General features: G+C 37.3%; 1 protein-coding gene across 1 annotated transcript in view; it reads right to left on the reverse strand.

Annotated features, from left to right (window-relative positions):
• The window catches only part of CLSTN2 (calsyntenin 2), a 191921-nt gene that overhangs the window by 30045 nt on the left and 133985 nt on the right, over nucleotides 1-27891 (reverse strand). The window contains exons 5-7 of the mRNA XM_027884360.1: nucleotides 25424-25609; nucleotides 19878-20126; nucleotides 18920-19041 (exon numbers count right to left, since the gene is read on the reverse strand). Coding sequence (XP_027740161.1) covers nucleotides 18920-19041; nucleotides 19878-20126; nucleotides 25424-25609 — 557 coding nt within the window. The remainder of the gene's footprint in view (nucleotides 1-18919; nucleotides 19042-19877; nucleotides 20127-25423; nucleotides 25610-27891) is intronic.

Raw genomic sequence — 27891 nt, forward strand, 5'->3', positions numbered from 1 at the left:
AAAAAAAAATACCATGCTTTTTTTCTTCATCTCCAAAATAATGATTCTGAAAGAGCTTTGTAAACCTTTACAAAACTTGGCACTGCTCTCCTTCTGTTAGTTCCAATGATTTTGGTATGGTTTTTATATATTTTGATATAACAAAATATTTTTATTATATAATTTTGGACAGTGAGAGAAAGCACTGCACTGTTTGCAAACAGAGCTCAAAGGAAAAGACCTGGAGGTTTTGAAAGACTTTCATTACAGCTTGAATTGGGACCTAAATAATAGTGCCACTGTAAGCAGAGAAGCCTAAAGAAAACACTTATTTGGAAACAATTGACAGTGGATTTCAAATAAAACTGAAGAAATTACATATACTTGCAATTTTTTTAAAGAAAAAAGTTGTGTATTTACATTTGCAAATTCAAAAAATATTAAGCATTATAGTCATTGTGCACAAGACTGGTGAGCCTGGCATGAAGGCAACCCACAGGTGAGCACAGAAAGGCCTCTGCTCTCCCTCTCTGGGGTTTCTAAAGATTGTCTCTGAAACAGGATCTTTAAAGATATTGAATGAGCTTTTATCTGTTCCTTTAGAAACTCATTTATTATCTTAATTGTTTTCCTAATGTCAGTTCTCATCCACAGGCTTCTACAATTAAGGCATGTTAGTGTAAAAAAAGGAAAGAATGTACCTTGGGGCACTGCTTTTGCTATAACTGCTGCTTTCTGTTGATTTCTTCTGATAAATCTTTGCCCTAAATTTCAGTAGCTGAGCTACCTGCAGAAGCTGATTAAGTGATATAGGGAAATAAGTTACACAGCTGAGTTTTTTTAAGCTCCCTTTCTCATTGTCTATAAACTTCTGCGATTTTTTTTCTTTTTTTTCTTTTTTTTTAAATTATCCCAACACCACCAAGAAAAATGATACACTGCTAAAAATGTCCTAGAATTGTAGACTTCAAGTATGTAATTCTGATATTCAGGATGAGCCTGGCTTACCTAGTGCATTTCTGTTTTCTGATATAAGGAACAACAATTTATTTCTGCAGGGAACATGTACTCTTTATAGTAAAAGTTTGTTTTTGGGAGAATCAACAGATATGCACTTGAGGTTGGCTTTGTGCTACAGTATAGTATGCCAGCATATTCATTCTGGGGAATATGTTTATTTTGGAAATAAACAAAAAGCAAAGTGCAAACACTGACTAATCAAATCCACCCAGGAATATAAATTACTATATCTTGTAGCATTATTTATTCTACCTCAATAATAGGCTCTGTTCATTAGAACAGATGTTTTGGCTTTACTCAGTCTAAGCATTGCTAAACTGAAAAGGATTAAAATATCTGTGGGAAAGGGTCTGGATATTCTTGACCACTAAGTGGAGCTGTGCAGATTGTAAATACGTCTCCAATATCTCCACATCTCCACAGCATCTTCAGTCAATTTTAAACAAAGCTTGAAAATATCTATATTCTGAACTAGATTGGGTTTGGTGGATTTTTTTGTTTGTTTGTTTTTAAATAGTCTCTTCAGGCTTCCTGTTCTACATTTATCCTTTGGAAGCTCCTTCACATGACACTTTTTTCCTCATCTGTAAAATCAATATACAATGTCTCTGAAGTGACAATAGATACAGTATGTAGGTAGTTAATTAAGGGAGGATGGAAGAAAAATATACTGTATATGGGAAAAGAAGGCATCAATATACCCCACCAGTTAACAGGTGATACATCAAAAAGCATCATCAGAACCTACCAGTTCAGTGTCTTGTCCGTAAGAATATTGCTGCACACCTAATCTCCACATAAAACTTGCAGTTTGAACCTTCGCCCTGCCCAAATGTGATCACAGAGTCTCTCTGAGCAAGTTGCTGAATTCTGACAGCTGGTGCCAGGGAAGTAAAAAACCCCCAACCAACCAGCCTGCTTTGCTGTGGACCAGCTTTTATGCTGATGAGATTGAAGCATCTACTACTGCTATAAGCATTACTAATCAGCTGTTAGCAGTAATGCTTATAGGGTGGAGTCATTTTTACTCCTTTGAGAGGAAGCTTTTCCATAGCTATTGGAGCTGTCCTGGAGGTTGGATGTCCCCAGTACACATGCTGATGTGATCTAAACTTCATACACAGGGAGTTAACCTGGAAAATTAAATAAACATTCTTCTACATCTGCATTTGTAAAGGACTGTGTATGATCAGTCCTACAATAAAGCAGATTGAACATTGTGCAAATTAATTCCTTATTTCTGGGACCTCAACTAAGAAGAACATTAACCAGAGAAGGGAGCAAAAGAGAGACTTCCCTGCTCCTTATGCAACTCTTAAGTGAGTTAATGCTTCCTCACAGACTTTTGGTGAGGAATCTAGAAACTCAGCTTGTATTTCCTACCTCTGGTTGCACAGGCAAAAGGAAGAGAAACCTCTTGGGATTATATTGAGGTGGGGGAGAGCCAAAGGAATGTCAGTCTCAAGGCTCTACTGACCATGGCACATGTCCAAGCTCCTAAACGAGGTACCCGTTACAGACAATATGAGACCCTGACAACGATGGCTGTGACTCTCTTTAGATGTCACTAAACTGACACCTTATTTAGGAAACAAAATGAAGTATAAAGTTTTTCCACAATAGTGTATTTGGAAAAAAAAAAAAGGAAGTGGAGGTGAAGGATTGGGAAGCACTTCTTTGCCCTTAAAATCTCAGTCTTTGAAAAGATAATGTAGCTTAATGATGATTGATTTAAAATTATAGTTCGTATACCTTATAAAAGAAGCATTTCTTCAGTATAAACTATGGAGTTTGATAGTTTAGAAAGCTATTCATTAGAAAAACATACTGTATTTTCTCATGTACTTTGCTCAAGTAAATGCTATATGCAAATAAGTACAAATTTAATCACAACTGATATTTTCAACTGTTTACTCACTGTCTAGTCCATGTTTTTTCTTCTGCTTAATGTTTACACAACTTAGACATTTACTTTCACTTAAGAAAGAAAATTTACACAGACTCTTTAGGAAACAGCCCTAAGATTTGTTTGGTATTTTAAAGAAAATATGGATAAAATATTTGATTAGAATACCTAGAGTTCTGCAATTTGTTATGCAGTATGATTTATTTAGTATCTCAAACAGCACTGTGGGTGTCCATTAAATCAGAAAATTTGGTGAGGGAAGTTCCATCTTTTAACAATTTTTTTCCCTTGAGAAATACCCCAAGACTACCAATTTATCCAAACTTAATTCCTGGAATACATTTATATAGCATGTTTACCAAGTATATTTCTTTACAGCTACTGATGTTCGCATAGGAAATGCCTTGTTGTATTTAATCAGAAGTTCTTATTTACCTTGTAGTGACAAATAAAAGTATTTATTTTTCTCTCTCCTCAGCCCTTTCCTCTCCATGTACACTCACGTGAATGCAGAAGGAGAAGAAGGACCTAAAGGAGGTGAGTCTGTATTTAGCACCAGATGTAAGACATGTTTTGATCTTTGATTTCCCTGAGATAAAAACTGAATCTTGTAGAACTCTGTAGTCTGTTTTATTTGGAGGTTTGCAGACACAGCCAATGTCTCATTTAAAAAAGAGGCTGAACACAGACACTACAAGTCCCCCTGTGGCAACTGGGGTAAATTTTTCATTGCTGTGAGTTAGTTTTAATGTGATTTGGGTATCATCCTCAGTTTAAAAGAGCTACGTATACAGATCTGACTCTTGAGTTTTCCAAGATGTACTATCTGGTTTTGTCTGAACTCCCTGCCCTACGTGCTAGAGGAGGATGTTAATTGTAGTGCTGACCTCTCTGTTGGGCAGGTTGTCTTGCCGTGCTGCTGGCATTCTGCCAGGCAGGGAGATCACTGCCTTTCATCTTGGCATCCTGTGCCCCCTTTTGTAATCACAATATCCGCTCTATTATTCCAGCGCTTAATGAAGCCAACTTAATTCCAACCACATATGACATTTGAGTCATCTGCAAATGAACCTCCAGTGTGTGAAAACAGAAAGGATTTTAAAAAATCTCATGGTAAACTTCTATTCATTAACCGTAGAAAAAGAAAGGACAGGGAATGAAATCACAATCAAAGACATCCCTCAGCTTTTTATTTTGCAGTCCCCTGATGAGATCCTGCATGACAACACTGCTGGTCCTTTTCCATCAGAAACCATTCTAATTTGAAATGTCTCTGGCTGTTTGCCTGGATAGATTCTTCCCCTGTCTTACTTTTAAAAGACACTCATCAACTCTGTACTGAACCTGAAGACTTTTACCTTACTGTAAGACTGAGAGAAGGTGGGTGGGGAAGGGTATGTTAAAAACAATTCAGTGGTGCCATTCTTTGCAGCTTTTAGTGCTACAAATACATGTATGAATGTATGATATATAAAAATATGCATATGCACATATACACACAGACTTTGGGGGGGGGGGGTATTATAACCTGACGTGAAAAAGATTTAAAAACAAGGTTGCAGAATATTTATGTATTTCTAAAGTTTTAAAATAAAAAGGGAACATTTTTTTTTCAAAAACGCAATGTGCTATAATCACTAAAATTAATAAACTCCAAAGAGCTTGTACCAATGTGAGTATTTTCTCAAACCAGTTTGTGGTATTCTACCAGTTGTAAATCCACTATTCTAACTGTAAAGACTTCAGGGCACTTTCACAGCTTGTATCTGAACAAACTGATTTAAAAACTGTTAAAAAAAAAAAAAAAGAAAAAAAAGAAAAACTATAAGAGCATATAAAATAAAAAGTTTTCAGAAACTAAGGATTTAATAACGGGCTGAAATTGAAACTAAACTACTGAAGTGATACCTAGCTAATGAAAACTGGTACCTTTTAACTATACTATTAAATAAAGTTACTATTGATATTGCTTGAGCTACCTAATAACAAAGTCTTGGTAGTTAATAGAAGGTAAAATCATTTGTAGAAACTATAACAATGATCCCATAAAGAAATACTCATAAAATTCAGAAGTAACATGTTGACTATTCTTCACCAGTAAGGCCACTTTTCCTGGCCATTAATCTCTCTCTTTCTCTCTCTACCTCCTGTAAATAAGTCCAGTTATCACTATTTGAACATGGCGATATGGATTGGGCCATCCCTCTTTCCATGCTCTCTCAAAGGAATATTAGGTAACTTTGGGGTTTAGCCCTCCTCTTAAGGAAGAAGTATTTACTATGTATCAGAAAATGTTCATTTTACACAAAAAAGCCCCCATTCATTGGACTTTCCTGGCATTTTTTTAAATATTCCTTTAACAGTGGCTAAAAATTTAAAAATCTTCATTAGAACAAATATAACACTGCAATAAATGCATGCATTTCCACGAGCATTCTACTCAGAAGAAGTTCCCAAACCAAAATAAAACACAGGGTGGTAGAAAATTAAAAGAAAAGAACCCATAGTAAAATGAAGTTTTTTTGCCTGATATTCCTCATATGACTGAACTTCCACAGATCTCAAAAGTGCTACTCCAAATTTGCAAACAGGTCATGAGGTCACTGAATCTATTCCAATCTGGAATTCTCATTAAACCAAAACATTTCTCTTTCAGAAAACACAGATGATTATTTTTGAATTGCACATTTATTCATCAACAGAGCAGCATGAAATGAAAAGTAAACTACTTACATAGCAGTGTTTATCAGTAGATAATCTCTACACTGTCCACACCTACAGGAGGCAATTTCTGCTCAGCTTCTCATACTCAACTAACCATAACCAACTGGTTATGTGCTCTCTCATCTCTCTGACTGAGAGATGCCATTTTTGATCCCTATAGCTCCTTCTCTCTTGTCTTTATAGATTTTAAAAGTAAGTATACAGGCCACAAGCCACCTGGGGCTAGATGAAGAGGCAATAACTTCTTTTGTTTAATTTAGGTGTGAAAGTTGGTTGTGCATTTTAAGTGTGTCTCCTCTTCATAAAATAGGTAGCTAAATTCCCTAGAAAGTCAAGGAAAAAAATATATTACTTTGAAGAGTTTCAAAGAGACTGACAGTCTCTTTAGCTTTTATCAGCAGAAAATCTTCAAAAGCTCGTTTAGTGACAAGAAAATGTCAACAAGTGCTGCGCAGACCTGAATATACACTGGTAGTACAGAACACATGACATCTCCTCTGCAACTCCTGCTCAAAAATACAGAAATATATATATACATAGGGAGTTCTGGCAAACATCTTACAAAAACAGATGTTTTCTATATTTGGTGAGTAAATATGCAAATGGCTGCCACTAAACTTAGGAGAACGAGGACTCATTTGAAATACTGTGTAATAAAAAGGTTATTACAAAGGTTCATAAATCTGTGTTAAAAACCCCAAATAATTTATAAAAGGAATTTTTGCCACATTTTAAATCTCATTCACATTATTTGCCACTAGACAATAAAACTACAGATACAGAACCCACCAAACTCATTGCTACTGTAAAAGTCCGTGCTCTACAATTACCACCTTCTTCACATCAGCGAGTAACACAAGCTACAGTCTAAAACTGATTTTAACAAGTGCTTAAATAATGCTAAAAGAACAATACCACGTGCTGTTTTCAAATAAACCTCCAGCTTCCCTTTTACTCCTTTAAAATTATTCAGAAAAGTTTTAAGTTCATTTGAAAAATCAGTATTGGCAAGGAAGATTTTCTCCTTCGTAAATCCATATTTGGCCAGTGGAAGCTCCTTCTATTACCAAAGCCAGAAGATGATCTAGAAAAACACTCTACGTGGTTTTTAAAACAAAGATTAGAATTTTATCAGTTCCTGCACATGTAATATTTGTGGACGGAAATTATTATAATATCCCAGTTCTATTAATGTGGGAACTTTAATTATGCTCTTTGTCGATTTTATTCAAAAGATCATCCCACCCATTCATACCTTTTTAGCAGCCAAACCCAAACCAGCATTTTATAGGACACGTTCACTGCTTCCAAATGTCTTCCCTTTTAAATGGGGAAGTTACACTAATGGTCTTTGTGAGGGGCTCTCAGTTAATATTATGGCTACTGCCATTTATTTGCAGCTCATACCAACATTCAAAAAATGAGTTACCTACACACATTAAAGAATAAATACAACTATTAAGGATAGTGAAAAGGACTTGGCTTTGGAAATGCAGCTTGGCCATTGTCAGCTTGGATTTGCCCTGGGAAATCTACTGCTGAGGAGAGCCGAAAAGAAGAAAGGGAAGAAAGAGGCATTATACCTCCCACTACGAATGCTGCAGCTTGTCAGGCTCAGTAAAATACTGCCTTGGTCCTATCAGGGTGGAAAACTGCTTCTTTCCAAATAGAAAGAATGATCAATATTTTGAGATGAATGCACTTTCTACCTAATAATGAAACATGGGAACATTTTTTAAGATCAACCATTATCTACCTGAATCTGAGGAATGAAAAGAACAACCAAAATCTTAGCAAGAATAAACATTATGAGCTTAATTTCCTGCCCCCTAAATTGAAGGGTTTCTATGATTTTTTTATATATATCTGCCAGGTATTGATCTACACTATGGTTTGTCAGTATAAATTTTCTGTTAAATATCTCTTCACGTTACAGAAACTACTATAAATGTGATATATCCAAATCTATATATATTATCAGAGATTAAAAAATGCAAAGACTTCAGAAGATAGCCTATGAGAATTATACACAAACAGAACACATTTACTACTTAACAAATAAGAACATTAAAGAAAAAATATGAAAACCACTAGATCCTTTGGCCTCTTACCTAACTGAAAGAGCCCAGTGACCTCATTTGTTTCACATTTGAGGCCTGATATCAGATTGACATTATGTTATTGGAGTTTTCAAATAATTTTTTTGAATTTTGACTATTAATTCTTTTACAAAGAGTGAAACTGTTTTGTTTTCAAACAGTACACGTTACATTCATGAGCACATCAATGGGAAGCTACCAAAGAGATCAGGGATAATGCTGAAGTTCAAACTGCGTTAGTCTTACGTTTTTACGTTATTAATGTCTTTTCCAAAACTGAGAAAAAGGAGTTTGTCACTGTTCAAAATAGGATGATATATCCTTCCCTTGCTACTGGTGTCTGAACAAAGACAGTGCTTGGTTCAGCCAGTTCTTTGGATGTTACGAAGGTGCAGAGGGTGTGATTAATGCAAACTAGACCCCAGAGACAAAGAAAACAGGCTGGTTGGGGTTTGTTTGCTTTTGAGGGCAAACATTTGTGCTCAGCTCTCAAAACACTTTCTGAAGAGACCTTCTGTCTCCTCCATCTCACACATTCCCACCTGCACACATCACTCACTTTGTTAGACCAAAGGACTAGACTCCCCGTATCCATTCAAATCCCACAGGAGGTGTTATGTGCTGGCGTTAATTCATTAAATAAATATTCAGACTTGATACCTCAGTTCTCACCTACCATCTGGAAAATGCCAGGATTCCCAGGTTATTCTGCACACAGAAGAAAGCCCTCCTGAATACTCCCCTGGGTTGGAGAGCTCTCCTTTAAGCAATGGTACTGCTGGCTCTTTAAAGGCTTGCCATCACCTGGCAAATCCCTCTTCAAAGGTTTCCTATCTTGGAAGGAAGAGTATGAGACTACTTGCAAGGGTTGCTTTAAACCTACTCAGCAAAGGAAGACAGAGCTGACACAGGCACTGAACCCCTTTCACAGTTTCCCCAGTTTTGGGAAAGGTGGTTTGCTTGAAAGGTATTTGCTGTGTTGAAGGTGCACAGTGCAAATCAGAGATGAAAGAATTTCTGCCCTTATACAACTCTCACATTTAATTGAGAGAATGCCTCCAGAGAATCACTTGGTGTGAATTCCATGGAACCCACCGCTATAACAGTTTTGAATATTGCTGCAGCCTGAGATGGAGGGACCCACAGCAGCAGAAAGACACATCAGAAATAGATGCTCCTTCTCCATTCAGATTAGTGTTGGATTAGTGTCAGTCAGTTCCAGCAGGTAATTAGGACATAATGCAGAGAAAAGCAAAGGGTATTTTGTTTTTAATGCAGCTAAAAGGTTGCAGTGAGTCATATTTGGCCACCTTAATAATTTCTGTGAAGTGAAGAATGGTTGCATATCCACACTTGTGTATTTATACTCAGGGATAAGTCAGGAAATTATACAACCCAAATATTATGCATAGTCTCTTTACTGAAAGGGGGACTTTAATTACATAGCTGGCATTTTGCAGACAGGCTGATTACATGTTATATACCATACTGAGGTAATTAGTTATCAGCTATATTTGTGACTTTGCCTGAGAATGCTGTTATTTAGTCAATATATAGCTTGCTTTCAGTACTAATCATGATCATGTTCTTGGTGTTTTAATGGGAGGAAACAAGTCAGCATTGAGGGTCTGCATCCCAGAATAGTACTGGGTTGACGTTAGGGACATGAAACAAACAGACTGTGGGAAGAAATTTTCAATATCAGTGTTGCACAAACCCTTTAAGTTTTATGGATCTCATTAAAGTAATTATTTCGAGGTTCAAACATGTATTCACAGTTAAGCTGGCTGAAATTTTCCCTGTGAAGCACTGTTTTGCTGATGGAAAATGGCTGCTGGATTGCAGACATATTCTTAAAATGAAATTACTATTGCTAGAAATGGCACAAGAGGTTCTTCAGGAAAAAAAAAAAACAACAGTGAAAAATATGCCTTTCAGGTTTTTTTAATAGTTCAGGTGATTATTTTTAAAACACCTATAAATAACTTTTTTTAAAGAAAAAAAATAAAGAAGAAAAAAATCTGAATATTGAGGACAAAACATCTCATTTGTTCCTATAAAGTACATTATAATAAATTCAAAGTAATTAATATGGAAGTCTTACGTGACATGAAATCACTGCAACTGCTGAAATATTTAAAGTCCAGAAGTGAATTGTAAGCCAGGTCAGGGCTGTGTATTTCTGAAATCAAAACACAATTAGTCCCCTTGAACTAGAAAGTGACGGTGAAAGAAAGGAAGTACAAGGACTCCAAGTCTGACATTCACCAAGGTCCCTCATAGCAGATACCTGAGGGAAACTGGACTTTCCTGTCACCTCTGCATACAAAGCACAATGGTCTTCCACTGCACACACACTAGAGTCAGATTAATAACAGAATTTTCTGTTTGAGCTGTAATACACTGAACTGTGATCCCAGTTCTCCTGTTGACTTTAGCTGATAAGTTACTGCAAGAATCTTCATTAAATCAGCCACATTTGGTTAAATATTCAGCATATGGGAAATGTAGACTGAATTTGAAATCAGGGTCTCTGTGCTGGCCATGGAGCTTGACAGCAAACCCTTGTTGGGAGTGAAGCCAAATCCAGGGATGTAGGCAGAGATGCCTCAGTGAGAGTGTGAGGCCACTTATGGAAGAATAAAAAATGCCATGCAGGCTATGTATCCAATTACAACAACAACAGTAAATTACTCTGAACAAATCTGAGTCCACAGGTTAATTGGAATAAAAATACTGAAAGGGAAAAGACCGAACTGGTAATAAAAGAGCCATTGTAAGACTGGAAAATAACTTAGCAAGACCCTGGACTCTGATTAACTGCTTGAAAAAATGCAGTAAAACTCTTGAGTGTCTTGAATCCATTAACTGTCCATTTGGAAGAACGCTAGCACAGGTCTGGGAAGATCTGTGCAGTATCAGTCTGCAGCTTTTTGTCTAGTTTTGAGCAGGCTTGAGTAAATGGGAAACTTAACTGACTGCTGTGAGGGTATTTTAAAATTGGAAGTTATGTTGTAATACACTACTCTGTGCAACATCTGTGTCATAGGGATGTTTCTTTTGGGAAATTTACTTGCTGATGGAGGATTGTTATGACTTTAAGACGCAAATACTTAAAAACCCTAAAACTAAAAACCACCCCACCTATCAATAATAATACCAAAGAATGTGAGGGACTTTCATGAAATTATGATTCAATAAAGTCACAATTTCTAACATTAAAATTGCACTTAGACTTCCATTTGAAAACAACTTCTGACAATGAAAAATTCAAGTGAGGATCCTGCTTTTGCCTGCCGAGGAAGCTTCTGTAGGGTTAATTTCCTGCTTACAATATGCAACTCTAAAGCAAAAAATGCTTTTAAGACACAAAATTATTCATAAGGATTTCCATTTTCCAGCCAGCACTAATACTACTACAAAACTATAAATGGTTTCACAATTATTTGTAACCTAATCAGGGCTGAGAGGATGGTTAATGTTAAATTTTGAAGTAATCCTGGCTTTGTCACGCTCTGGCAAACCTCACGGCTCCAAGCACAACCTGAAGACTGCATTTTTAAATGGTGGCATTGGACTAAAAACCTTTACAGTTACTCTGATCTTACTTAAAAGCTGCTGATGCTCCCTTTATTCTTAGAGAGTGAATATTCATTTGGTAGGGAAGCAAAGGTTTAGATTCTCAGCCGGTGCAGGAGCAGTGAGAACTGCACAGATTCACACCTGTGGAAGCACTGGCTTATAATTTCTGCAGCTGCTTAACGTAGCCCTTAGGAATTTTTTACTTTCTGCAGCAAATAAACACACTAATAACATAAAAGTTCAATATGGCCAATAGACATCAATTCTTCTGAAATCCTGGTGAATGCAAAAAGTGTTTTTTAAATCTATGTCTTAAGACAGTCCATATATTTTAAAAAGTAGAGCTCTTCATGAAAAGTAAAATTGATCTTTCTTCAAAATCATGTAAATCAAACATTTGGTTTACCCACCACAGTCATTCCTAATGCATCCCAGGAGTTCTGCAAATAAGAATATTGATTTCAATGATCTATGGAGGTGGTGTAGTGAGAACTGACAAATCCATACTATAGCTAAATTACTCCTACAGTCTTGGGAGTGGAGTTATTTATATGGTTACTCTGACAAATGACAAATTACTGATATAAGTTTTACTAAACCATTAACAACCATAATAATATATTTTTAGAATATTAGGCATTACATAAAGAGTCATACATAAGGCTGGGAGGAATTTTAAGATGATCTATAAAGTCCATCTCTTTCTTTACCAAGGTTGCACCATGTACATGCACCACAAATTGAATAGTAAATATAAGAAAATAAAATTTGGTGGGTAAAGTATGGAAAGGGAAGATTAATAGGTAAAGTTCTACTTCAGATTAGTAGATTAAGTTCCACTTCCTTTTTAATGGACATTTCAATAGCAAACAATTTGATTTCTGTAAGCTTCAGTTTTCTAGTCTAATAACAAGTTGGATTTATGGACAACCATGCAAATGGAAGATTTCCATTCAGTTTTCTCAGCGTGGCAGACTGAGCGCACTGGAATCTGACCATAATGTTATCTACCCTTTTATTGCATTTGCCATAACGTCCCATTATTAATATCATGCTCTTCTCAACCCAGCACCTGCTCTTGAGCTGTGCTAATGATTCCCTCTTGCCATTAATTCTGCTTTGGATATTGGCCAGGAAAGTTTTCCCAGTAAGATCATATTATTTCCTACTGCCTACCAACCTCTATTCCATAAGAAGCAACTCCATTGCCCTCAGAAAAACACAGGCCCTAGGGTGTCTTCTGCACAGCACCAGCTGGGCAGAACAACCTGCTGCAATCTCTGTGGCCTAATGAGCTGAAATAATCAGTGATGAGCTTCATCACACTCTGATCTGCATTCCTGTAATGAGGATCCCTTTTTCTTGCCTTACTGGGTGCAAGTAAATAACTGCACTAGGAAGAAAACCAGCTTTCAAATAAGAACCTTTCTATGGTTCTTATACATTCACTGCTGCATTGTGACAACACCGTAAGAGTTTGCAAACTAATTTGCATGCAGGCTGTGAGCTGCTTTTGTAGCCTTGAAACTCGTAGTGTGTAACACTGATTTTCACAACGGGCTTCAAAAATATGGATGGCTTAATTACAACTTTAAATAATGAAATTGCTTAATCATACTGACAGATAAAAGCACCTGAAAACCCTGATTATGTACTGTATCTGCAGCATGTCTTTGTGCTGTCATGCTGTAACTTCCATGTGTCTTAGTAAATTAGATCCGCAGCTCATTCATGATGAAATAATTCTATTATAATCCACCTTTCTTGTCGCTAAATTGCATCAAGCAAACACGTCAGTTCAGTAACACTTGATGACTACACCCTGTGTTTATTTTTTAACTGTATAACTAGAAAAGCTGCTCGGTTTTGCATTTTTACATAATCTTTCATCACGTGCTTAAACATATGCCTTTCTAGCCTTTGACATTGCCAAGAGACTACCCAGATGGGGAAGGAAAATCAGTGGAAAATCAACATCATGCTTTCTTCCTGAACTATGGACATCCAGAAATCTCCAAGGCTGGAGTGAACAGCTCGTGCACATACACAAATGAATTTATATTTATTGATAGCACAGCCTCTTTTTCTCCTAACCTGTACTTGAAAGGACAAAGATGTCAGTCCTACCTTAGTAAAATTCTTCAACCACCACCTGAATGCTCCAAAGCCAACCTGCTTTTCTAGAAAGATTAACAGAGGTGCCCCAAGAAATTGCCCAAGAAGCAGCTCTTGCTCTTCAGCAACATTTTCAAAACAGTTTGTGCATGTTTTGCATAAACTCTGGTGGCACAAATCAGGGACAGTGTAAAATATAAATATTAGCAATAGCTGAAAAATAGGAAAGCAAATGTGAATATTCACCTTCACACAGCTTGATAGGGAATTTCAGTCCTAGGCTTTATATTTCTAGAGTTCCCACAGTACTATAGGAACAGGGCAAGTTAAGAGACACTTTAATCCAGCTTTTTTAGGTGCATTAATAATTCCCTATCAAGATATTCTCAAACAATTTTTGGGCACCTTCCACAGTATGCTTAAAGTGCATTATACTTGTTATTATCTCATGGTACTATAGTCAAATTCCTTTTTATTCTATGCAGAATTTCCTTCCTTTTGTTTGTTTGGGGTTTTTTTTTTGTTTTGGTTTGTTGTTGTTGTTTGTTTGGGGTTTTTTGGTGTTTTCTTGGTGGTTTTTTTTGTCTGATTTGATCCAAAAAAAGCAGATGTCTTTTAGGGTCTAAAGGGCTTCTAACTTCCCTTGGTAAAAACCATAACTACATATCTGAAAACAGTTTCCCATGTAAGAGATAAAAGACAACACTTAATAGGTATCACGTTCATAAGAGTTGTCCTCGCTCATCTTAAGTCTTTGGGAACAGTAGGTCAACACAAACAGGTCTGAAAATCCCAAACCATTGTGACAAAAATGCCACGGTCAGAAAATTGAAAAACACAGAATATAAAACCAGAAACTTGTCCAAATAATTCCAAGCAAATGAAAATATAGAAATGATAAAATGCTCAGCTTGGTTGCTCCTCAAGGGTCGCAAAAGTTTTACAGAAGCACAGAGCAGTCAGTGCATTTCACACTGGGCTGGACTGCACAGATCCAAAATGCACATCACCAGATAAATTTGCAGGCAATACTTCAGGGCTGGCCCAAAGGAACTTTGTATGTCATAAAGCAAGTTCTGGACAGCCACTGGGAGCGGTCTGTCAAGATTTTGTTATTAGCAGCGATGTAGCAGTTCCATTAAAAACATATATTAAATGAGTTTCTTTCAGTTAGGATCTCAAAGAAAATTTTTTGGAATTTATCAGCACTGGTGACTCATCCTTGTGCTACCAAAAACTGTTTTGAAGCAAGATACTGAATAAAAATTTGTCAAAATAGCATTTAAAGAGGAAAACTGGCAATAAACTGTGTCAGAACAGACAAGGCTACAATGTCACACACTTGAGGTGCCATGAATGCTGCGAAGACTTTTCAAGTTCTGGAATTATTTCATCTCTGTTGCAGGATTAGTGTGATTCATTTATCATTTCTCTCTTACTGGTTCTATAGGAAAACACCTGATTTCTCTCCCTACTTTTATTAAAGGTGTATGCATAGAGCAGAGCGGGTTGGAAAGTATGGGACTGGCAAGCCTGAGGTCTTATTTAAGAGGGGAAATCTCATGCACAGAGATGATGAAAACTTGCACCATCCTGTCTCCTCTGTGAACTCTTAACCCTCTAGGACTGAGAATACTGTGTTCTGTCCATAAATATTCATTTGTTTTCTCTCTCTGAGAAGGAGACCACTTAGAGTTTTCATGATGTGAATGGGGCTCTTCTCAAAACCACATGAACACAACTAATCACTTTCCAAAAATCCAGCATATGAGAACAACTTTCACTCAGAAAAATGCTGCAATTTAGCTAAAAAAACCCCCAACTCCCCCCCCCCAAAAAAACCCCACAAAAACCCCCTCCAGGTACCAAATCAATTTCACTTTACTCTCTTATCATATAATATAAATTTCTTCAGAAGTCAGTTCCTTGTCTATAATGTCCTTGCACAGCAGCTGGGAATGGAGGATTTGACTGGACACAGCTGCTTTCTGTGAGTAGAAGACCCTACTGTGTGTGTGTGGACAGTGAAGAGATTAAATGCAAATGGAGGCCTTGCCTTGATCCTTCAGCATCCACAGGCTCACACAGACACAGACTGCAGCATATTCAGATTTATCTAAACCCTTTTTCTCTACCTTCCTGTTTTACAAGTGATTGTTTGGGGCTTTTCCACAATAAAAGCACTGCAGGTTTATTTTGGATTATTCAAAGCAATTTATTTCATCTTAGAAAAGAAACAGTAACTTTCTGCATGTTTATCTATTTTTTGCTGACTTTGGATGACTCCAGATCATGCAGTGCATTCCCTGTTTTTTAATGGGATCAATACCAATTTTACCTGTGGACTGGAAGACTATTTTCAGGGTGATAACATCCTGAAAATAATTTTCCATTTTGAATAAAAATAAGTATGTGAAAAAATTGTTCATTCCTGGCTCCGATGCCTTCTTCTACTAAAAGAACGTGTTCCTATTCTATTGATTTAGGGGAAGGAAGAAAGCCTTTTGGCTTGACTGTCCTCATATTTGTATGAAAAATGTAATATCTGTGATGAACAGAGTGTGAAATACACTGTGCATTGTCCTATTTAATGGTATGTTTTCCAATGTCACCAAATGCTTGAATGCCTTGGTTCATTATCCAAACTATTATTTTGATTTGGTTCACAGCTTTCCAAGAATTTCAAAGAAATAGGTTTTATATTTTATATGTTATTCTTTGATGGCCCAAATGTATATTTGGCTGCCTAAATAATTCACTTAAAATCACATCTATCTTTCTATCTCTTTGAGACAATAAGTTAACGACTTGGGTGGCCTTTTACTGACTTTGGTAACAAAACTTTTTGTAATCAGTTCTCGGGTTTAAAAAGTGTCGTAGTTAAATATGTGAAAAGAAATCATAAAAAATGCTTTAAAACACATCATGATATTCAATTTAAACCTTTGCATGGGAAACTCAGGAATAAGATCATGATTCTGAAACAAAGATAACACCTGCACTTCCAAGGAACTGGAATTAGTAAAGGGAAGGAACCACCTCTACTTGGGCACCTGTTGCAGTTGTTGAGGAAAACCACAGTTTTTATTATCCAGCAGTACAGACTTGACACTGGTTTTCTTTAACATGGTTCTTTCTGTACCTTTTTCCCAGATTACTGGTAATGGATTCTTCCATAACTAAGACAGGTAAAGTTCAAAAAGGATGAAACTGGACTATCTAAATTGTGTGCCATACACACCCACAACAGAAACAAGAGCTAGAAAATGAAATTAAACTTGGAATGACAATAAGCTCACCTTCTTGGTCAGTGCCTTGAAACAATGAGTAGTCTTGTGGAGTAGATAGAGCCCAAAGCAGCTGGTATCATAAATTTTACTGTTCCACAGTAAGAATGATAAATGATTTCACTAGTTCATGCTTCACCCTATTCCAAGGTCACCAGATTCCTCTCAGCGAAAACAAGTTATGGATTGTTGTCACACTCATAAAGTGAGCTCAGCAATAAAGTGCTTTTACTGTGCTGTGTCTGTGCTTGCTACCAACTGTGGCATTGTCTTCCAGAGTCATACATGCAATGCCATCCACAGCATCCTGTATCACAGTGCAGATGGTCAGAGCATGGACAGCACTTAGGTAAAGCCTAATTCCTGGGCTTTTCTTTAAAAAAAAAAAAAAAAAAAAAACCAAAAACAAACAAACAAACAAAAAAAAACAAACAAACAAACAAAAAAAAAAAACCACACCACAACCAAAAAAACCACAACAAGAACATGGAATCTGAGGATATGCCACTACAGAATGAACTGTTCTTAAAGTGAGGTTTCCACAGGTATTTCAATATCTAAGTATGCAAATAAACAACTAGCTTCTTTTCATATTGAATGGGATCATAACTTGCTTTTTGATGTGGTTTTTAAATATCCTAAGCTATCTATGGTAGATCACTCTGTGTATATAGTTAGAAGTTGGAGTAATTTTACTACTTGAAAGTGAAAGCTTCTGACTACGAACCCATGCAAGTTCCTTACCAGCCCACTATTCACATATGTTTTATTTTCAGTTTCGTTTAATTTACTCTACCATGTAGGCCAGGTGGAGCATGAAGAAGAGATAAAGAAGCAATCTTTACGAGTTGTCTTCATGACAAAACTTACAACAGTATCACCATGACAGTATAAATTTATCTTCATGGAAGTGTGGTCACACAACCCATAAAAAACTTTATTTATACTTTAATCTTACTTTCTTCTTCAGCTAGAGAGAACAGCTGAAAATACACAATGGAAATCAAGTGACAGTAGCCAAATGAAAGGAAATTAATCATGTGACCTAAAAAATCTTTTCTATCTGAACTTTCTATGATGTAGGAGTTTTCAGTAGAAGTTAGGAAGGTTCATGACCAAGTTACAAGAGCTACACACAAATTTCAGTTGTTGAGAGGACATTCTCACTGAAAGGTTATAAAAGTTGACTGCATTCAATTTTCAAAGTTAAAATACTTCACACAAACTTTGCATTATCATTAATTTACATGCTTAGCATAGATTTTAGAAATAGAAATCCATCTTCAGTGCTCAGAACAGCATTATCTGAGGTGACATCAGTTACTCCTGACTTGCAATCTTCAATATGATTTATTTTAAATTTGCTTTGAGGCACTGTAAGATTTCATATCAAGTACAGCAGAAACTGATTCCAGACTGGCCAGTGTAAATGCAAAGCAAGTGCTATCGTCATCACATGCTTTCTTACCACACTCATCTGATAATCACAATGAAGATCATATTTTGATAGAGATATATACATATATATATATATATATATAGAAGCTGAATTAGAAAAGTAAACATTCTTATATCTACGTCTTTAATATCATAGTTTGGACTCAGAAATATGAAAAAACTTGCTTTGAGAAAATACCTCTTTGCTGAAGTCTGTCTCCTTTCATCTAAATGATCCTTATCCTGCTTAAAATTATTAAAACTATGAAAGGCAACTCTTATCTCTTTGATAATAATTTTCTTGTGATATACTCTTAATAATAAGGAGACATTACAGACAGCACAGCAGATGAAAGAAGAAGTCTGCAGATTGGCTTTACACTACATTACAAATGCCTGTGTGTCAGCACACTCTTTACTGAAAAGGTTTCCATCACTTCCAATGTGCTGATAAAGCAGATTTTTAAAAAATGATAAAAAGAAAACTTTTAGGGAACTATACGCAATGCCATGTCTCTATCCATTTCTGAAGGATATAAATCTCTACTTACCATTTTAAATTATTCAGTTAAAACCCCTACTGTATAAAATGACTCAACCAAGTTAACTCACTCGGATCTTTTTACGTGGATGCCAATTAGGGTCGTAAGAGCGACAAGTTGCAGCAACAACTGCGACAGACTTCCTATTTCCCAGGGCAGTTATGGTGGGATTAGGGTTGTTCTCTATGGTTTTGAGAGGGGGATACAGGTCAGAGAAGAGCAGGGTACCTGATCCAGTTTCCAGTGGAACTCGGCGGGCCGGAAGGTGTCGGCCTGGTCGAAGTCCTTGCGCAGCAGGAACACGAGCCGGCAGTTGTGCACGTACAGGGCGTAGTGGTGCCTGTTCATCTCTGAAAGGAGGGACCGACACCATCAGTGACCTGAACCATCACCAACGCTTTGGGTTAGGGGGATGTGTTTGAGAGCATTAAACGCCTAAGAGACAAATCCCAACCAAATAAAAAAACCCTGTGAAAATAACTGATTTGTATTCGTATAAAATATTAAGCTGTCCAAAAATATCAAGTGTTCAAAGCAGGGCAATGAAGATGGCCTTGAGAGGAAGCTGTATGAGGAGAGGTTGAGGGGACTTGGGCTGTTTAGCCTGGAGGAGACTGAGGGGAGACCTAATTGCAGTTACAACTTTCTCGTGAGGGGAAGAGGAGAGGCAGACACTGATCTCTTCTCTGTGGTTACCAGTGACAGAACCTGAGGGAATGGCCTGAAGTTGTGTCAGGGGAAGTTTAGGTTGGATATTAGAAAATGATTCTTCCCCCAGAGGGTGGTTGGGCACTGAACAGGCTCCCCAGGGCAGTGGTCACAGCACCAAGCCTGGCAGAGATCATGGACCATTTGAACAGCACTCCTGGGCACAGGGTGTGACTCTCGGGAATGATCCTGGGCAGGGCCAGGAGCTGGACTCGATGACCCTTGTGGGTCCCTTCCAACAATCCAATTCTGTGATTCTGTGAAAATCTACAGCTGTGTTACCCAAGAGGAGAACCAATGTTTGATATTTAGGCAGTCATCGGTCCCCCCAATAAGCTCTCAAGTCAGTGATGCCCAGGGTGGCACCAACCCAGCTTAGTAAGTTTTTTCTCAAACCAAATGAAATGAGGAGAGATGGCAACAATCTATTAATGTTGATATTCCCTCTGCATAACATTTTTTCAACACATAGACTCACCTGTCTTGTCAGAGTTGCAGAGAATAGTCTCTTTCTCAGCCCTTAATCCAGGACTAGGTCCATGTTTCATCCACAAAGTGATGGTGAATTGATCAGTTAAATTTTTCGGGACTATTCCATCTGGGATTTTGGCTCCTTGCTTTCCATCAAATTTAAAAATTATGTCATTGCTATCCATGACAAGCCCAGTTGTCCAGTTAGTTGTTGTACTGGGAGATGGTAACAGGTCAATGGCACCTGAGGAAGCTCCTGCAAATGACATATGATGAGTAACAGGATGAGAGAGTAATGAAAAAGCTGTGAAGATTAATGTAATATAGGCCAAGGTTCTGAATCCCACTCTCTAGATTATTTTTCATACTCAAATGGTCCTATTAGCTTCAATGCCAAACCACATAAAAATTCCAAAATACAATACACTGTAAACCAGCAAGAGTTTTCTAGATTAAAGGTATTGCACAGAAAACTAGAGAAAATATTTTAAAGTTATCTTTCTTGGAAATTTCCATTATCTTCTATAATTCAGAAATGACATTTCTTCAGTTATTTCAAGAACTTGTAAGACTAAACCCAAATTTTCTTCATCAGTCTTCCCTCCCTGACAGTATGAAGATATATGGTATGTGGGGATGATGTGCTGTAAAATGCCATACAGAGGGGGTGAATGTAGGACAAGTCATGTAAAGTCCTGGCGACAGCCTCAGATATTCACAATAACACTGGTATGTCAGTACGGAGTATTCACCCTCAAACAGATAGATAGTATCAGTTTAAGGCTGGTTTCTGGCACATACCTGATGGTTGCAGCTCCATGTGCTCTTATCTAATGATGGACTGAGATGGAAAACACCGTGCTGCCAAGCCCTGATAAAATAGCACAGTTCTTTACAGCTCTGGGTTTTCTTACAGCTTAACAACTGTCAGGCACTATTAAAAGCATGTAAGGAGCTACCCAGAGTATTTACCTCGCTGGGGAAAGACAGCATTTAGCAGAAAATATGATTCCAAGAGTAAAAAGCACAAACAGTCTTTGTGTTCTTGTTGATGCTTTGTCAAGCAAGAATATGGGGAACAAACTGCAACTGCATAAAAAAATCCCCTGCTAAGATACTCTTTCCTCCTTCAGCATCCACGGAGAGAAAAAAGATCCCAGCTCTCTGCAGGAGTGCAAAATTTTAAGCCAAGAGTGGAAATGTATCATATGGATTTTTAAAAAAGTATTATAGTAATGATATGAAAATATTCATGTCACTCAGTAACTGAATGCTTTGAGAATTCTGCAAAATTTATTACTGTAAAATAAGGTTATTTTGAAGCAATATCAAACCTAACATCTACATGCTTAGAGTCTGAGCACAAAGTGTATCTCTTTTATAAATTGTAATTCTGGATAATACACCACCACTGCATTGCTTAATACCCAGATGTTACCAACAGGAGTACATAATTTTATCCAGATTTATCCAGATGGCACAATTTGTTACGAACTGTGTTTTGTTTTCTTTCATTCAAGTCACTAAAAAATAAAATTATTTGCACAGAACACAAGAAACATCATCATTTTCTTTTCTGCTAATTTTATGTTCAGTTTTTTAAACTTGCAAGAAGGAGCAGAAATTCCTTGCACCATGGTATATTATGAAAGGAAATATGTTTTTAAATGGGCATAAGCTTATATTAGGTAAATTATGGGTGCAAAGAAGCTTCATCTCTCACTCTATCTACTCTGGCCACAAAAATTTGGAAAGATCTATTTTTTCCAATAGAATGAATCTGAGGGGAAATTCCAAAATGGAATTCTCTCATATTCACAGAACCATAGAATGGTTTGGGTTGGATTGGTCCTTAAAGATCATCTTGTTCCGATCCCTCGGCCATGGCAGGGACACCTCCCACTAGCCCCATCCAACCTGGCCTTGAACACTCCCATATAGCTTGTTAAACTCTGATTTGTCAAGCTGCTCAGGTAAATTACTTTATTTTCCCAGCTTAAGGTCAGCCTTGTGTAAGAGCATTTGGGTAAGCAGAGCTCAACAGGTTCTACTTCATCTGCCCATATTTTTATGGAGATTTATGGGTTAGTTCGGAATCCCATCCTGTTAGTGTGTGTTAATCCTGCCCTGTGAAAAACCATTGGATTATGTGCTTGGGAGATTTAGCTGGAATAAATATGCTTTTTCTATCTTCATAAATCCAGCCAGAGTGGCAGGCTGCTCGGCCATGTACACAGACAGACCTGGAGCAGTGCAAACACGATGGATCTGGAGGCGCTCCCAGAACAGTCTTGTCATCCACTGGATCAGTGCACTTCCAAAATGTAGTGACTGATGTCCTTTTCTCCTACAGTGCTTCCAGAATAATGCAGGAGCCACTGATGAAGCACAGTTTTGGACTGAGACCTGCGAGGTAACCCTTGCATATTAAAGTGCTTGTTTTCACAAGCAATTTATGCAGTTGGGCCCACCTCCTCTCCCAGTCCTGCATATTTGGGCTCCAAACTTTGTGCCAGGATAAGCACAGAGTGATGCTGCCTGCTGAATTGGACCAGCCTCCTGGCTGAGCTCAAAGCTAATCAGCCAACAACACCAAGCCCAAATTACACTTTTTGATCAAATCAATTTTCTTTAGAGTTTCTTGCAAAGCTACACAACCCAGCATAAAGGAGAGAGGGTGGGATCTTACCTGGAGCATGGCTTTGAATCAGTGTTTCCATGTTTCAGTTTCCCAACTGCCATATGTGAGAATTAGCAATCCCATTATGTTCTATTTTATCTACATTTACAGAGGAAGAAGATAGCACCATATCTACCTTTCCACCAGATTCTAGGCTCCTTAATCAATTCTTGGTTTTAGTGTGATTTATTCTGGATATGTTTTTGCAGTCCAAATTGTGTCTTTCAGACAGTCTTGACTTTTTATTATTGTCAGATGACAAGGTGAAAAAATGCTTTCTAAAATGCTTTGAGGCACAACACTAATAACTCCTTGACTTTAAAAATTACTCAAGTGTGATTTAATCATTTCAGATGCCCACCCTGACCGTCAGAGTGAGTGCAAATCACAGAGTTGCTGAAGAGCAGACTTAAACCATACACCACACAACAATGAATTTTAATGCACTATCCTCAGCATCTGTATTCTCCAGATTTCCAACAGATAAATGAAGAAATGAGCACAGGACTTATAAACTGTGTCTTTAACTATACAGAGAGAGCCCTCAGCACAGATCTGTGTGTGATCACTCAGTTCTGCACTCTCTGCAATCACACAGTGCTTTGCTGGTAGAAAAAAATTCAGGCTTTTCTTCCTTTTCAAAGAATTTTAGCACCCAGGCATTAGTTACAATAAGGTAATTTCTGGGAGAAAAACGACTTCCAGAAATAGCGTAACGTGCTCTCTTAGGAGCTCTCTCTACCTTAAGGCTGGTAATAAATACTAAATACCAAAGTGCAAGCCAACCTAAATGCAATTCTGATGTAAAGCACATTGTCACTTACAACCTTTTTATCCAAGTCCTATTACAAGTTTCTACCATGTTTGCTCTCTATGAAGATATAGAAAACTTGAACAACAAAAAAAAATTATTTCAGCAGTGAGATTTTTTTTCTCCCCCATTTTCATATACTTTTACACTATCTGTTTTCTCAAATGCTTTCTATTCTGTTCCTTCATGGATGTGCTGAGCAAAAGCTGGAAGTTCAGCAGTAACTTCAGTCCTCCTGCCTGCAACTGCTACAATGGCATTGACAGACCTACTGAAATGGTTTTGATCATTCTCCTTTTCACCAGCTCAGGCCTACACATGGTGCAGACTATGAATTACAGCTGGACTAGTATTGGGAAACTCCCAGTTTATTCAGGAGAAAAGACTTGCAATTCTCTTTCCTATTACTCAAGTGTCAGGAGGTAAAGTAGTGAAGTCACACTGTAAACTGAACCCCCTCAGACTTTGCACAACCTTCCTCAACTAAGGAATTTTACACCAGCTGAAGGTACCTACTTTCAGCTCTACACTTAAAATGGTAATATTGTTGGAGATAGTGTTTTATGTCAAGGTAAAAATTTGGTGGTTTAGGTCCTGTTCATAGTGATCTGCTCTGAATGATTGTGCCATTTGCAGTTCAGATCTGTAACAGGATAAAGCAATGCTCCTTTTTCTGCCAATACAGGTTCTTATAAGAGGCAAAAGCACTTCACTTAAGCTCTAACATATTTATTTTTACTTAAATGTTAGTATTTTATGAAATCAAGCTTTGCTCAGCCTCTCAGATTTAATCTTATTAACAGGATGAAGATGCATACTGTTGGCAGATGGGTTCTCATCTGCTTTTCTAGGATCCCAGTCAGATGGAAAAAGATACAGATTATAACTGTGATTGTTTCTGTAATCTTAACTAAGCAATTTTCAAGTTTAGAACATTCAGCTTTTATGACAATGCTACTACTCCCATTAACCTTTACTTACTTCCCCCATCTCCACTGGTAACTTGAAATCATAACCACTAAACATTTTTCCCTGGGAACTTGGCTCTTTATTTTTTATAGTTTAGTAACACTGGCTGATAATTTTCATTTACAAAATTATTTCTTAAAGGTTAGTGTATTGACCTTAACATATTTGTGTGGTCATCAAAGCAAATGTAGGCCACACACCAGAGCACCCCAGGACAAAATCCAAGTATTTAAATGGAAAAAAAAATTGTACAGTTGCTATTGTAGCTCAGACAGGAGGCAGGGAAAGAGACATTGTGGAGAAGAAGAGAATTAATGTTCCACACTATCAGGGCTTCAGATGAGGGCTCCAAGAAGACAGAATTTTAGAGGAGAAGGAGAGACAGTAGATCTCAAAGCCAAAAGGTTTCCTATGTAGCCAGTGTTTTTCCATATACAGAATCTCAAAGTCTGAAAACATACAGCAGTATCTTCAAGTATTTAATCTATCTTTTAAATATAATACGTATCTTTTACATTAAGTTATTAAAAAGTACAGAAAGGGAAGAAAATTAGGAAACATTTCTCTCCCAGGATAACTCTTAGCTGAAATTCACATTTCTTAGATATTTTTTCTCAAATGATTACCCAAAAATATTCTTTTACTTTTTGTTTGTTTGTACTCTGTCACAGTACTTAGCAGAACAGAAATCTGAGTCAGGGAGACTCAAACACAACATGGAGATTCAATTCCCTTCAAGTCTTCCTATGGTGGCAAACCCACACCTAAAATCTCACTACACTGTCACGCCAGTATTTGTAGCAGAGGGAAGAAAGAAGGAGAAAGAAGTTGAATGAGGAAGGAGAAAAATAGAAAAGAGAATAGGAGCAAGAGAGAAAAAAAATTAGCAGGGAGAAATTATGAAAAAGATTGAAAACATGGAAAAGAAGAACAGAGCGCCCATCAAACATCACCACTCTCTCTATTTTCATTGCTACAATCCAAAATGAACCAGCTGAGCTAAACCCAAATACTGCATGCTTACAGGTCACAAGGCATTGGTGCTTTATCTGGAAAAAAATATTATTATCTCAACTGAAAAACATTTTCATACCACACAATTTCTGCAGAGACTTTTCTGAGTACGTTTCACGATCGCAGCCCTTTCCAATGTAGTTGGTCTGCAATTCAATGGTGGTGTGTATTGAGGAAACTGGTCCATCACATGTTTCTAGATGAATGCTGGGAAACAAAGGGATACTTCCAGAGCCAGGCTTGTATTCAATCCGTTTGTCCCAGTCTGGAAAAAGCAATAACAAAAACAACCAACAAGATTCAATAGTGATTAAAAAAAGTGAAGGGAGTTATATAATTTTAAATGACATATTGTTCTCAAAGGTCACCGTCTAAAGCCAAAAAAAAAAGTAAGAACTTGGCATCAGTAAGTTACTGTCTTAAAAAATAAATTGGATTTTGGCCCTCTTTTTATAAGAGTGCCAGGATCAATTAAGTAATACTAGTGCTGCTGGAGTCCCACAAGCATGGGGTACATACATACCCTGACAAGAAGTGCTAATTGGTGTCAATCTGGATCTCCAATGTCCATGTCCCTGTGACAGACTACAAGCTGACTGTACAGGGGTGAGGCTGTCTGCTGCACGGAGTTTGGTCTGCTTTGTGATACAGAACAAGTATCTCTAAGGACCAGGCAATATCCATCAGTCTAATATAACACACCTGTAGTGCCACTTCTTGTCTTCAAACACCTCACTAATTTTGTGAAGTGCTGATGACAGGAAGTTACAGCTGAGGACTGCTCATGCTTTCAGCCAGATCTGACTAATCTGTGGTTTTGCTTATGCAGATGTCTCACAGCCCACAACATTTAAACAATCCCTTGCCTTAGGCAGCCACCTGTTTGTGCCATACATACCACTATGCTGCTCAACTGGAGCATTTAATTTTTAAAATCCAATTAATTATGGTGTTTGCAACCTGCTTCAGAGAAAACCCAAACAAGCAGCAATAATTAAAACCAAGTATTTCAGCTATCTTTGCAGTTCATATTTTCACTGAATCACAGAATGGTTAGGGTTGGAAGTGATCTTCAAAGATCATTTAGTCCATCCCCCCTGCCATGGGCAGGGACACCTTCCACTAGACCAGGTTGCTCAAAGTCCCATCCAACCTGGTCTTGAACAATTCCAGGGATAGGGCATCCACAGCTTTTCTGGGCAACCTGTGCCAGTGCTTCACCATCCTTATAGGACAAAAATTCTTTCTTATATCCAATCAAAATCTACTCTCTTCCAGTTTAAAGCTGTTCCCTCTCATCCTTTTGCTACAGACCTGGGTAAAATGTTTCCACGTGCCTTTCTAATAAGACCCCTTTAAGCACTGAAAGGTAGGATCTCCCTGGAGCATTCTCCAGACTGAACAATCCCAACTCTCCCAGTCTGTCTCCAGAGGAGAGATGCTCCTGCTTTTCGGCCATTTTCAAGGCCCTTCTCCTTGTTGCTCTAACAGGTTCATGTATTTTTCATTTGGTCAAGTCCAGACAAGTTACCACAGAAAATAAGTAAGAATGTCATATTAATATGGAGATGCAAATAGTTAATTATTCTGAAATCACAAAACTATTTGAATCTGATGGGCACATCTGTGTATCTGTAGAGCTTTCCACAAGAACTGGCATAGTGGCATACTGTCATATACAGAGCTGAAGTTTCTCTCACTATTTTTGTCCCATGTAAAAGAGAATTCCATAAATGGAAAAATTCTAGGTCCTGGCAGTCAGTGAAATCTCTGAATGCAAATGGACATAGACATTCTTTCTAAATATCAGTGGAAAAAGGAGTAATACATACATAAGTATATATATGCATTAAGTAGGTGAAGGAATTTGGTCTTTTTCTACAGATCTTATTTTCAGAAAGCTTGAAAAATAGTGCTCTCTCTCACTGCCTTAAACTGCATTAAACATTTAAAAGAAAATCCAAACATCCATGTGAACATTTTGAAATGTAGGGCAATCATTAGTACACAGTTCAGATAAAGACATGGTGACAGAAGTGACTGGTTTGTATTTCAGAATTCCCAGATTTTCTTCGTGAATTTCAATCCAAATGGTAATGATGCAGCATTTTGTTATGAAGAGGAAGCTCAGAGTTCATGCAACATTCTGAAAGCATGTTTATTATCTATTTTTACTAAAATCCTCAGGACTTGTACATCACTAAGACAACTATGACTACTTTATTGCCCATGCACACATTAGTTGAGTTGCTATTTCAGTCATAATATTCAGGTAATTCAGCCCATTTGTTCCCTATTAAGTTAGATTTGATCTACAGTATAGCATAATTTCTCTGCAATTGTCAACTAAAACAGTTCCATTAGAATTTCAAGTATCATATATGGTACATCGTTGCAGTAATAGATTTCTCTTCCCTATCCACTGCAGAAACTTGAGGTTAACATTTTTTTAATTCAACAAGAGCAGCGCATTCTTTCAGATACTTCAGGTAAAAATAAAATAACTTGCTAATTTGCTGTTTTGTATACAAACTAATAATATATGAA

The sequence above is a fragment of the Empidonax traillii genome, unplaced genomic scaffold (genome assembly GCF_003031625.1).
Source record: "Empidonax traillii isolate 1590-97213 ecotype Southwest subspecies unplaced genomic scaffold, ASM303162v1 scaffold143:size1492093, whole genome shotgun sequence".
In the NCBI taxonomy this organism is placed as follows: domain Eukaryota; kingdom Metazoa; phylum Chordata; class Aves; order Passeriformes; family Tyrannidae; genus Empidonax; species Empidonax traillii.